Source organism: Mytilus edulis, chromosome 5 (genome assembly GCF_963676685.1).
Source record: "Mytilus edulis chromosome 5, xbMytEdul2.2, whole genome shotgun sequence".
Classification (NCBI taxonomy): domain Eukaryota; kingdom Metazoa; phylum Mollusca; class Bivalvia; order Mytilida; family Mytilidae; genus Mytilus; species Mytilus edulis.
This window is the reverse complement of record NC_092348.1, coordinates 60,898,938-60,911,784: the sequence shown is the minus strand read 5'-3', so window position 1 is coordinate 60,911,784 and position 12,847 is coordinate 60,898,938. Positions and strand designations below refer to the sequence as shown.

At 33.8% G+C, this 12,847-nt stretch overlaps 1 protein-coding gene across 1 annotated transcript; it reads right to left on the bottom strand.

The window, feature by feature from the left end:
* Window positions 1-1,397: 1,397 nt before the first annotated feature.
* LOC139524122 (monocarboxylate transporter 12-like) lies at window positions 1,398-12,690 on the bottom strand. The gene is made up of 6 exons (XM_071318705.1): window positions 12,379-12,690; window positions 11,169-11,312; window positions 9,730-10,512; window positions 8,096-8,275; window positions 6,633-6,758; window positions 1,398-1,711 (listed from the first exon to the last, which is right to left on the bottom strand). Exons 1-6 carry the CDS (start codon window positions 12,575-12,577, stop codon window positions 1,557-1,559), a joined length of 1,587 nt encoding a protein of 528 aa, XP_071174806.1. The 5' UTR covers window positions 12,578-12,690; the 3' UTR covers window positions 1,398-1,556.
* Between the last annotated feature and the right edge of the window lie 157 nt (window positions 12,691-12,847).

The window sequence follows — 12,847 nt, the reverse complement described above, 5'->3', positions numbered from 1 at the left end:
GTTTTAAAATAGTTTCATGGTATAAGAATAACGAAAAATTACCAAGCAAGATCTATTGTACCACACATGCACTTTTCTCTGAAAATTTCAATGTTACACCATGAGCTGCGTTAGATAGAAATTGACCTCATGCAAATTAATATCAATGCACATGTCGGTTAACTTATATCCGGTTGAAAAAATCTCAATGTATAGTCTGCACTGTTTTAACATTGAGTTAACATAAAAAAACAAAACTTCAAACAGACCTAACTTCAAACAGACCTAACTTCAAACACACCTAACTTCAAACAGACCAAACTTTAAACAGACTAAACTTCAAACAGACCTAACTTCAAACAGACCAAACTTCATACAGACCCAACTTCAAACAGACCTAACTTCTATCTTTTATTTCATATTTGAACGTTCCAAAATTAATCAAAGATACATGTATACATGTACTTGAATAAGGTCGAGTTCTATCAGACTCAGCCCAAGTCATTTAGCATATACATATATAAAATAATGGAATCTGAAGCGATATGTTGTGACAATTACTTTTTATTTATACGTTTTCAAGCCTCTAATCATAAATTGAAAACTTATGCAAATGGTGTTTTTAAATGAAACACTTCGTAATTGAAAAGAAAATTGTCGTTTTATTTGTTTCTACTAACTTTTAAAATTTTTGTTACTATAGTAAACATTACATTAAGCATATATCGCCTTCTCTAACTAAGAGCTTCGATTCTTTTGTTCTATTTCAACTGGGTTTCCGCCTGATTGCTTGTCATACAAGTGAAGTTCCCCATTATTTCACTAATATATCTAACATTTAATACACGCAGGCTTGACAATGTAGATAATCTAGTAAATTGAAACATTCCTCCAATGATGGAGAGAGTCTATTGTTGAAAAAAGAGGGACGAAAGATACCAAAGGGACAGTAAAACTCATAAATCTTCTCAAAAGTCGGTAATTTAAACCTTACAAATTTCTATAATTTGAATGTTTGAATGGTTTTGCATAACTTTACATGTATACATGTACATTGTATGTTTCAGTTCACTTTTCGCTGTTGATTTTAACCTGCTAGCTACTTTCAATTTGATAATAAGTTTTTCTTACCTTAGTTTTGTTTTAAAATGTAAGAACTGTATGCCTTGTTCCACTTATTTATACGTGCACATGTGTATTCCTATTATCATCAATGCCTCTCCCAAGGACATTTTACTTATGGGGGCATGAAATTAATCAGAAAACATTGGAAGCAAAACGCTGTACCTTAGTCATAGAAGGAGGTTTGAGATCTCACAAAACATATTTTACAACGCCGCATTATTTTGCCTGTCCCAAGTTAGGAGTCTCTTGCCTTTGTTATAAAGTGCCACGCGGGTTATTCAGTGTGCAACCACTTTCTGATGTTATTTCTTCATAGACAGAAAAAAATATTACAGTCATTCCTTGAATGAGTACTTTGTAAAATAACTTATTCTGTCAGCATGCATTAATAGTTTTATGCGATTTTAAATGATGTATTTCGACAATATTTTAATTGTCAGAATTTGTACATGTTATGTTGAAGCTGTTTCTTTTTTCGCGTGCAAGTCAGTTAATCTTTTTGTACAAGGTAACATTATCATAAAATGCAGAATAGATGCCATCAAAAACATTCCTCCTCCAAGATAAAAAGATGCGTCATAATTTCCTGTGGCTTGCAGAATCATTCCTGAAAAATTTCCAAATAAGAATGAGTTATTGTATCATTGCGTGTTTTCTCCCAAGTCTGTTAATATCAATGTAGCGTCATTAAAAAATTATAACAATTCAATAATATTTTTATCAAATTTGTAGGTGCGTAGGGTTTGATATCTTTTTTATTTTGTGTTTTGTCCAGTGTGATGTATTGTGTGTCCAATTGGATTGGTTGCTTTCACGATGCTGTTACGTCCTCATTACGCTTCTACGACGATCCCGCTACGATTATACCTCGTTCTCACCGCGTTTATTCTGCGACCTCACTACGCTTATCAAGATCTCTCTACGCTCATCACGTTCTCACTACGACCATACCACGAGTTATCCGATTGCAACACAATCTTACCACGCGTCTACTGCGATTGTAGCACGTTCTAACCACGATTATACTATGTTCATACCGCGATCTTACTAAGTTCTCAGCAAAAACATGTTCCATATAAATACAGATCAATTCCTTCTATTTCTGATTAATACATAGATTTAGGGAGCTACCATTTGATTTTTATGGGGGGGGGGGCTAGGATGAAAATTTTTGTCCTGCATTTTTTTTAGTTGTAATCTCTGTCCTGCATTTTTATTTTTCACTCTATTCGGTCCTGCTTTTTTTTTTTTTTTTTAGTTTATCCTGACTTTTTTTACATAAATTGTCATCCTGACTTTTTTTTTTCCAAGTGTCTCATCCTGCCTTTTTTTTTTACTCAAAACTCCTGTCCTGCCTATTTTTTTCAAATTTTATCCTAGCCCCCCTATAAAAATCAAATGGTAGCTCCCTTAGCGGAAACAATACAGTCATGCCACGAAAATCTACTAAAATACGTGGGCGTGGTGGTAGGGGTTGATGTTATAGCCGGGTAAAATGGCTATTCGACTAAATGTAAATCAAGAAGGAAGATTCGCTCCCTAAACTTTTATTTCAGCAGTCCGGCAAGACCGAACAACAAACTCCAAACTAAATGTAATGTAACATACAAACAATAACAATATATAAGCACAATCAATTAAAGGATTAAGAAAATTAACAGATGACAAATAAGAAATGACAATAGATTAAAAGCGTAATTAGTGTCCGACACGTATTTGTAAATTGTAGTCCAAACTGTCACAGAGAATAAATAATGAAATAAATAGAGTAAATGCATTTAAGACCTTTGTCCAAGATTATGACACATAATCCGTGTAAAACACTTATGCCTAAATTTACGACAAAGTCTAGAATAATAAAATAAATGCAAAACCTAAATATAGATTAAAACAATTAAATATTGTCTAAAAAACTAATTTCATTGCACTGTCCAAATTGTCCGGTCATATATTCCCGCGGCCTCTGAAGACACGTCCCGGGTCTTAATATCATATTCAACTGAAATTGTTCCTAAAGTTTCTTCTGTGATTGTAGCGTCCTCTGTAACGATAGTTTTGATTTGAATTATCTTCTCTTGTATTTTTCCGAATATTGTCCAGTTCGTCTTCTAGTGTTGTAATGCGATTCAACATACGTTCTTTGTCGCGCTGTAATTGATATTGCTGGTCGATGGCTTTACATCTTTGATCGTATATCCGAGAATAAGCTTCTTTAAGATCCGTATTGCGTTCCTGTAATTTTTCCATTTCTTTTTGGTCATCTGCGTTTTGTTTTTTAAGTTTTTCTAAATTGCTAACGACACTGGAATGCTTTTGATTTATATCTTTGAACTTTTTCTCATAATGCACACTTTTAATTTCAAATTTAACTCTCTCTGAATGCACTCGGTCGTGCCTGAGTCTTACGTTGTCAATGAATTCTTTATCATAATTTAAGGTTGGAAAGAAATCCATCAGTTCTATTGTATTCAGTTCCGCATAAGGAAATATCGACATAGCTTTCTGTTCTTTGAATAGTCTCATTCTTTCTGCGTCACGACGTAATTTCGATTTCGATTTAACTTTGACTACTTTCACGTCCGGTTGTCTGTGAAAATCACACATTCTGGCGTAATGTCCAAAATTTCTGCACTTATAGCAAAATGACGTTTTTGCTATTATACATTGTTCAAAATGAAATTGGTTGTTAATAGTTTTTCCACAAAACTTACATAGGCAGTTGTCCATATGTTGAAAGTTTCTTGTCTGACAGGTAGTTCCATGATCAGGCATCTGGTATCTCCAGTCGCGGTCAAAATTTCTGGTTCTCCGAATATCAATTTTTTTCTGTTTGCTGGGGGATCAGCTTCACAGGTAGAACAAGGTATCCGAAAGATGCGTTGCCCGTACGTCCTAACACCAGATATAGCCGGGTAAAATGGCTATTCGACTAAATGTAAATCAAGAAGGAAGATTCGCTCCTTAAACTTTTATTTCAGCAGTCCGGCAAGACCGAACAACAAACTCCAAACTAAATGTAATGTAACATACAAACAATAACAATATATATATAAGCACAATCAATTAAAGGATTAAGAAAATTAACAGATGACAAATAAGAAATGACAATAGATTAAAAGCGTAATTAGTGTCCGACACGTATTTGTAAATTGTAGTCCAAACTGTCACAGAGAATAAATAATGAAATAAATAGAGAAAATGCATTTAAGACCTTTGTCCAAGATTATGACACATAATCCGTGTAAAACACTTATGCCTAAATTTACGACAAAGTCTAGAATAATAAAATAATTGCAAAACCTAAATATACATTAAAACAATTAAATATTGTCTAAAAAACTAATTTCATTGCACTGTCCAAATTGTCCGGTCATAATGTCATGAGAGGCAGAGGGAGCTCTGATAGTAACGAATCCTGATCAAGCAGAGATGTCGGACCGACCAATCCAACCTAAATTACAATCTATGATCGCTGGTCCCTAAAGCTCAAATGACGATATTTTAGTGAACAATTTATAAAAGTGAACCATTTTAGGCTATGGTATGGCCTTCAACACGGAGCCTTGGCTCACACCGAACACAAGCTATAAAGGGCCCCAAAAATACTAGTGTAAAACCATTCAAACGGGAAAACCAACGGTCTAATCTATATAAAAACGAGAAGCATGGTTGTGCCGTTAGAGAAAATGGACAAGAAGTCTAATTAAATACAGACAAACAAAACCTGGAGAGATTTTATATATTTTATGTGAAAATGACGATTAGAATGATGGTCGTAGTATGAACGTAGTCAGGACGTAAGAAGGGCGTGATGAGGACGGCAAGGGCGTGCTAGAATCGTATTATAGTCTTCAACAGCGTGGTGTTAACGTGGTATAGTCGTAGTGGAAGCGTAGTTGGGTCGCGGTGAGAGCGTGATGGTCGTAGTGAGGTCGTAATAACGTCGCTGTGAGATCGTAGCGCAGTCTTTTGGAAAAGAATCACGCTTTCGCTACGCTCTCGCTACGACGGTACAGTGACCTTTGCGATCTTATTACGACCTTACTGCGCTCTCACTACGCTCCTACTACGACCTGATTTCGCCACGACCGCACCACGATGTTCAAAGTTGGCCACGCTCATCACGATCTTGAAGACCTCACCACGACCGTGATACGACCTTACTGCGATCTACACGATCTTACTACGATTTCTCAAAATTTTCATTTTTTTTCACAGATCGTAGTGTGATCGTGGCCTAGTGGGACTGCGGTATTACATGTAGCATTAACAATTGGTTCATGCATTCTTCCATTTGCTTTCGATAATTGTTTTGACTATGCTACATGTATGAACACAATCTAAAGGACTATGGGTAGTTTTATTGTACGTAAACCAAAATGAAAATGACTTTTTGTCATTGGTTGAAATTCCATTGTTATAGACGTTTTTAACCAATAGACCACTTTCGAGTTCATCCGTCACCGGAAAAAACTCGTCAATTAGGCGCGCCTTTGTGACGTCATTTACCAGATAGAGGGGGTCGCCTGTATCCCTGCACTATCAACGTTCATCAAGCGTCTAAGTGATCGTCATTATGCAGGGTAAACTAGAAGTAATTTTTGTTTCGTAGGTACTTAAGCACAATTCCCTAATGACAGCAGTGCTGATTGTCAATTATGAGAATTTAGTTTGTCGAATAAATCGTGCAATATAGCATTATAATTTTCCAACCACTCGCTAAACATTGGAATGGAAGTGACGATGCCTCTAAACGCACGAATGATGTTCACTAAAACCAGAGTATTTGACGGAAATGCATCGAACTCGAAAGTTGTCTATTACGACGTTTTGGTGTACACTTTTGAATTTTTTTTCAGAATGCATTAGATTCTGAAACATATGATAATCTTCCATTTATCACATGGAAGATAAGATTTGTTAACCCTTTTTTTCAATCTCCCATCCAGAGTCATCGGTCCTTGATCTCTCAGATAACTCTGCATGGGAGATTGTACATATAGCAGAGATTGAGAGAGAGAGAGCAAGGACCGATAGCTCTGCGTGGGAGATTGCCCCTTTTCAGGATTCAGATGAAAGAATTCGTTTTGCATATGAACTTTTTTCTCAGTTTTTTTCGGTTGCTGATCAGATGCAATTTCATTTCTTTTTCTGTTTAAGTACTTTTGAAAATGACAAGAGCTTTGCTCATTGTTGAAGCTGTACGGTGACATATAGCTGTAAATTTCTGTGTCATTTTGGTCTCCTGTGAAGAGTTGTCTCATTGACAATCATACCACATCTTTATTTATATATATGTATATAAATCAAAATAACATTATAACATCTTTAATATATTTCAAGATACTGTGAATTCATTATTTTTCGTTGGATACCAATGTTCGTGGATTCCCGTGAGTATAACTTATTACGAATTTTCTATAGGAATGTATACAGTCTTTGCCAAAACAACGAAATTAAATATCCACGAAACTGCAATTTTTCCTCAAATCACGAAAATTGGTACCCACGATTTTTTTTGGTCCTACCTGCTAATAGAGGTCCAATAACTGATGCTATTCCTCGAGCCACACCTAGTAATCCGAATGAGTTAGCTAATCGTTCAACCCCCAGTAAATCACACAGTATTATAGGTGCAAGTGATACATATGTAGCTGAAAATATCATAAAACACTGCATTGAATTATAGTTAAACGGTTCATTCCATGATAAGGCGTCGGTATACTAGTATATCTAGTAGTGATATATCAAATTCATGTATGATATAATTTACTACTGTGACGATACATACTTTATAAATATAATGATTGCAACACATAGATTATTGGAACATTATTTTCACCTTAAGCATCACTGGAGAGCGATTAATTGTCCAAACAGCTCCCGATGTGGTAAACGTGGTATCATTAATATTGTTAGATAAGGAACAAGCCTATAGTAGTGTCAAAAGCCATCGTAAATCAGCCATACACTAGAAGCAACAAGATGGTACTATCGCTCACATTGCATCTTTGCATTTAATTCTGAAAATGCAAAACTATGTTCTCTAGTGAAATACTACATCGTTCATATATATTTTTTTGAAACAGGATAGATCTTTGATGATTCAGTTCTTGTCAAAAGATACCTTAGTTTTTGAAACAGAACATTATTATTTAGTATTACACTATGTTTTTTGAAACAGGACACATATTTGATGATACAGTCCTTTTCAAAAGATACCTCATGTTTTTGAAACAGAACATTTTTATTTAGTAATACAATGATATGTGTTTTGAAACAGGATACGTATTTGATGATTCAGGCCTTGTCAAAAGATACCTTAGTTTTGAAACAGAACATTATTAATTAGTAATACAATGATATGTGTTTTGAAACAGGCCTTGTTTTTTTTGTACTGGTATGGATAGAAACCCCATATTGACAGAAACAAGTGCCTGTGAATATATCGCTTTAATAAACTGCGCATGTATGTAGAAGGAATGATGAAGGAAGTGATCATCATAAGCTCTTCAATTTCGCCTTTGGTTGGTCATACAACCTTTTATATTCGAGCGTTTAATTGTACACTGAATACACTTTAAATGACCAGTTGTTTTTTTTATATTTATAAACCTTTACTTCATATATATTCATCTGAGCTCATGTTTTTAAAACTAGAATTTTTGCAAATCTTCTCTTTTTAACATTTTGAATTATTTCAGCCATTATAAAGCTTTTCCTTCACCAAGACATTGGTGGCCTAAGTCGTATTATGCACAAATTGTCGGAATTTCGACTTGCAATGCTCTTTAACTTCGTGCTTGATTTGGCCTTCCATTTTATCTATTCGTGCGCTACTGACGAGTGTTATGTAGACGAAAAGTGCGTTTGGCCAAAGCAGTGTGCCTTATCAAACATGTAGTTGTAACGAATTTCCAGTTGAAATCAATAACTTTCATGCGTTGAAAAAAAATGTTTAAATATAGTAACATAAAATTATTCAACATACCTACACATAACCCAAATACTACTCCGAATACCACCAGGAGAGAATATTTTGTACAAAGAGGCTGCAAAAATAGTGCTACGGCCGCTATAAAAAGAGCAATATTATTTAACACCAGAGCATTGACCTTCTTCATGTTAGCTAAAACTCCGGACAGTATTCGACCAATTATGTTCATGACACCTAAATAATTAAAAAAAAAACCAATTTATGGAATATACATAATTATAACATAAATTGAACGTATAATTTATGTAATTTATAAAACACATTTGATATTAGGAAATATTACTAGATGCTGAGACAAATGCTGTTATCAATCTCGTGTTGTTATCTTTATACATCGAAGAAATACATTTTTTTTAATTTAATTTCATATTTAAGGTGGTATGGGAGTCTAAAATAAAAATGATAGAATTTGTTCATACTTTGCCAAAACGTTGTATCTATTGATACATGTTGAAAAATATAATAAAAATGATAGGTCACCGCGCATTTTCTCAAGCTACAGGACGGGACAAAATGACACATTTTGTATGGATTATACAGGAAAAAACACCATTTTGTGATTAGAAACTAAACAAAATGATAGAATTGTGAAATACTTCAGGAATAGATAGCTTTCAGACACTGCTTTGAGAATATCAAAAGAAAAGATAGGGTCACCGTACGTCTTTTCCGGCTAAAATACAAAATAGGAAAATTCCATACAGAATTCTCCAAAAAATGCACTTTATTAGAGTTACCTCCCCTTAAAATGCCAATTTAAAAATAAAATAAAAACAACCAAAAATAATTAACATTTGCAAATATATCAATATTTAGAAGTTATATTCTTATAAATTGGTACTTTTAAATGAAAATGTACATTAAACATCTGCATTCCTGCATCAAATTTTGCTAACTTGATTGAAAATCTGGACCTTTGATTCTCTGTTTTTTACAATCTAAGATGGAGAAAGACACCCATACCACCTTAAGACTATATCGATATGGTTTATAAAAAACCTTCATTCGCCTTCATTTTGTATAGAAAATGCTATTCGTGTATATCAATGAATTATCAGTCTTTAATTTGTCTTTGCTGGTTTAGTGTACTGTATTTTTGTATTTTAGTCTTTTGTTCTATTGCCATGGCATTGTCGGTTTATTTTCGACTTATGAGTTTTATTGTCCGTTTGATATGTTTCGCCTCTCTTTTATAAAATCATGGTCCTAAACTTATTCTACGTTCGTTACAGAAAACCATTAACGTACTGATGTTTACTTCCCGGCTCATGACTAGAAAATGTTTCCAAATAAATTGATATGGAATTTTCTTTTATCGAAGCATATAAAAAAACGTTTAATGTTTTTATAACCTTTTGTTTCTTCATATATTTTTGTATTTTCAATTTTTCTTTGTTTTTAGTTTATACATTTTTTTAAAATATTTTTATTTAAGATCTTTACAAATAAACTCATCATAGATAGATGCCAGGATTAAAATTTTATATTTACGCCAGACGCGCGTTTCGTCTACAAAAGACTCATCAGTGACGCTCGAATCAAAAAATGTTTAAAAGGCAAAAATAAAGTACGAAGTTGAAGAGCATTGAACACCAAAAGTCTTATTTCCGAACAACTAAACTACTTACCTATCACAGAAAGTAATATTGCAGCTTCTGTACTTGGTATTCCTAACATTAGAGCTCTATCCACTAGGTACATAAACGGGATATAATATGCCGCAGCGCCGAATATATTACCTATACATATCAACACAAATGAAGCGTTGCCTAAAAGTGAAAAGTCAAAAACTTCAGTGAACACTTCTGTTATACAAGACGTAAGAACATAACATTTACTTGAATACGTTTTTTGTTGAAGAAAAGTAGAAAGGATTGACGTATTGCTGTGCATTATATTTGGCAAGGATCTGAATGGTTTATTATATGTCACACTCCCCTCACCAATTTCATCACCTGCTATAATTGAATTATTATCATATTGCGTCATGTCATCCAAAGATTTCGTAATTCGTCCGTTTTTCGGTGTTTTCTGCTCCTTTTTGCTTTGAGGTTGCGCGACTTGAAGAAAAGGTCTAGATTCCTCTCCCAACTTTCCTCTTTCATTTTCTTCAACTACCTCAACTACTTCATCGTAAATATGATCCGAGTCACATTCGACTTCTTTTTGTTTCAGTTTAAGTGGTCTTATAAGCATTCCACAAACAGCGCCATTTAAAATTATACCCGCCATTATCATCAATATGTTTCTCCAATCATAAATTTCTGATAGAAATTCCAAGAAAGGTGAAAATATAAAAGTTCCTATCCCGGAACCACAAACGGCAATGCCCGTTGCTATAGGTCTCTTTTTGTCAAAGTATAAACCCACACTTACAATTGAAGGTAGATACATCATTCCAAAACCTAAACCTGAAGAAAAAAATGTATGAGTTATTTCAAAATATTTTCCTAAGAAAAAAAGCAAAGTTATATCTTATTACACAAATGTATGATGGATACTTATTTGCAACTCCCCCTTACCATTTTGTTACCCAAAACAAGCAGACTAAAAAGTCAAGTCAGTTTTATGACTGACCCATATGAAATGTGTAAAGTGCTAAACAAATTATAAACGATACTTGAGACAGTCCCAATATTCAGTCTTGAAAGATTGCAACTAATACATTGTACGTATGATGTTGATTTGTATATAATATCTATTATTTACTTCATGCAATCGGTAACTGTTTTAGATGTTCTAATGGTACATGTACATTGAACATGTTGTATGTATGTTTGGTTTTTTTTTTTTTTTGCTTTTTTACTTTGAAAGTCTGCTATATACTTATATACACTGAATGATTTAACTAGTTTTTATTTGGATGCATTTACTGTATAATTTTCACGTATCATATTTTTTAAAGTAGCAATTTTTACAAAATAACACCACCAAATTATGAAACTCCAAATGTTGGCTTCGCTCTCATCTCATATCGAATTTAAAGACCCCATATATATCGTATTAGGTCACTTACCTACTTTGTAACTTATAGTACTTAATTAATATCATTAGCCGTACAATTTACCTCCAATAACACCATATGTTACTATCAATATATCTAGGTTTGGACTAAAGGATCCTATGATAACACCAGCTGCAGCTATAAGACTTCCTGCTATAGAAACCATGCGGCATCCAAACTTGTTCACTAATCCACTTGCAAATGGGCCTAAAATGACAACGCGAAAAGTACTAATTCTCTATAACCTTCATCTGGATACTTGTTACTATAGATCTGTCATATTAATAGTTATCAAAGGTACCAGGAATATAATTAAATACGCCAGACGTGCGTTTCGTCTTTAAAAGACTCACGCTCAGTTCAAAATAGTTATACAGCCAAACAAGTACAAAGTTGAAGAATATTCATGGGTTTCATCTTCTTCAATACCTTTAAAAACTGCAAACTTCACGATGAAAAAGGGGATTTTTTCACAAATTTTAATTCATAAATTTTCCATGATGATGTCTTTGTCCAGGGTTTTTGTGTTGTAACTCTTGTTTTGTTTATCTATACTTTTGTGTTATAGTTATTGTATGCTATTTTGTTTTTTCGCTCTTTATTTCTTTCATCTTTAGATGTAACATTTAAATGAATTAAAACAAAAGCATCAAAACATTACAAAACATATTTGCTTCACAACAGATATGTTTTACTTGCCATCGAATTCTGCTTTTATTTGTGTTTGCGTACACGACTACTATTTTTGTTTGTTTGTTATTTTTCATTATGATTGTTAAGATTGAGTCCTTAATATTATGACTGTAACTGAACTATTGACCTATTCCAGTGATTGTATATTGTCTTCATGATAGTTGAGGTCCATGTGTTCTTCTTAACTGGGTTGTTCACACACCAACTTGCCTCCTGCAGGTCATACTATCGTAGCATATGCTTAAGTATTGGTAGATTTCTATCAATTAGCTAAGAAACTCGAACCTTAGACGAGGTGTACGCAGTACTCTACAAACCAAAACCACTGCAATATTTTTCCAGACAGATATTGATGAGTTACATCTTGCATAAATAGCTGGTGGTAGCTACTTTAAAACACCTCTGCTATTTGCCACCCAAACAAAGATTGAAACATAGATGTTTCGGTATCGTTCTATTTGCTTTTTTTTTTAGATAAATTTCCCCAAATGTCTAAGGGAGGATTTCCATGAGAAATCATGGAAATCATAACTAATATTTCCGTCAAAGTAGTCTTCTTATGATTAGTATATATACCTACCCGTACACATGTACGTGCCAATCATTACCGATCCAACTAGAGACACTTTACTCTTGGAGGCCTGGAAGTAATCTGCAAATTTTGGTAGTAATACACCATAAGCTAATCCTATCCCGTCCACTAGAATATTGCACATGAGTGAACTGGATACCACGACCCATCCCCACCCACCGTCGGGGGACTTCGGCAATGTCTTCATCTTCTTGCTGTTCAGGTTTAAAATGTTCTCCTTGTCAGATAAACATAAACCTTGAATCACGTAATATATTAAGTGTACACAAAATGAAAGACCATACTAATAATACAGGTAAGTCAATTTGTTTGGTTTAAATTTTTATCATAGAGATAGTACAATACTGTCTACCCTTAGTTAACCTGTTTAAAACGAATATGAAAACATAATGACACTTACCTATATTTACTGTTGAGAACTATATTATTCAAGGCAGACGAATCCGATGTTTAAAAT

Excerpts from the sequence above, each read along its gene's own strand:
- LOC139524122 (XM_071318705.1), bottom strand. The coding sequence starts at position 12,577 with ATGAAGACATTGCCGAAGTCCCCCGACGGTGGGTGGGGATGGGTCGTG. Across the intron at positions 10,513-11,168 it reads AACATATGGTGTTATTGGAG|GTTTAGGTTTTGGAATGATG; the intron begins GTAAATTGTACG and ends TTTTTTCTTCAG. Across the intron at positions 8,276-9,729 it reads AATATTACTTTCTGTGATAG|GTGTCATGAACATAATTGGT; the intron begins GTAAGTAGTTTA and ends TTAATTATTTAG.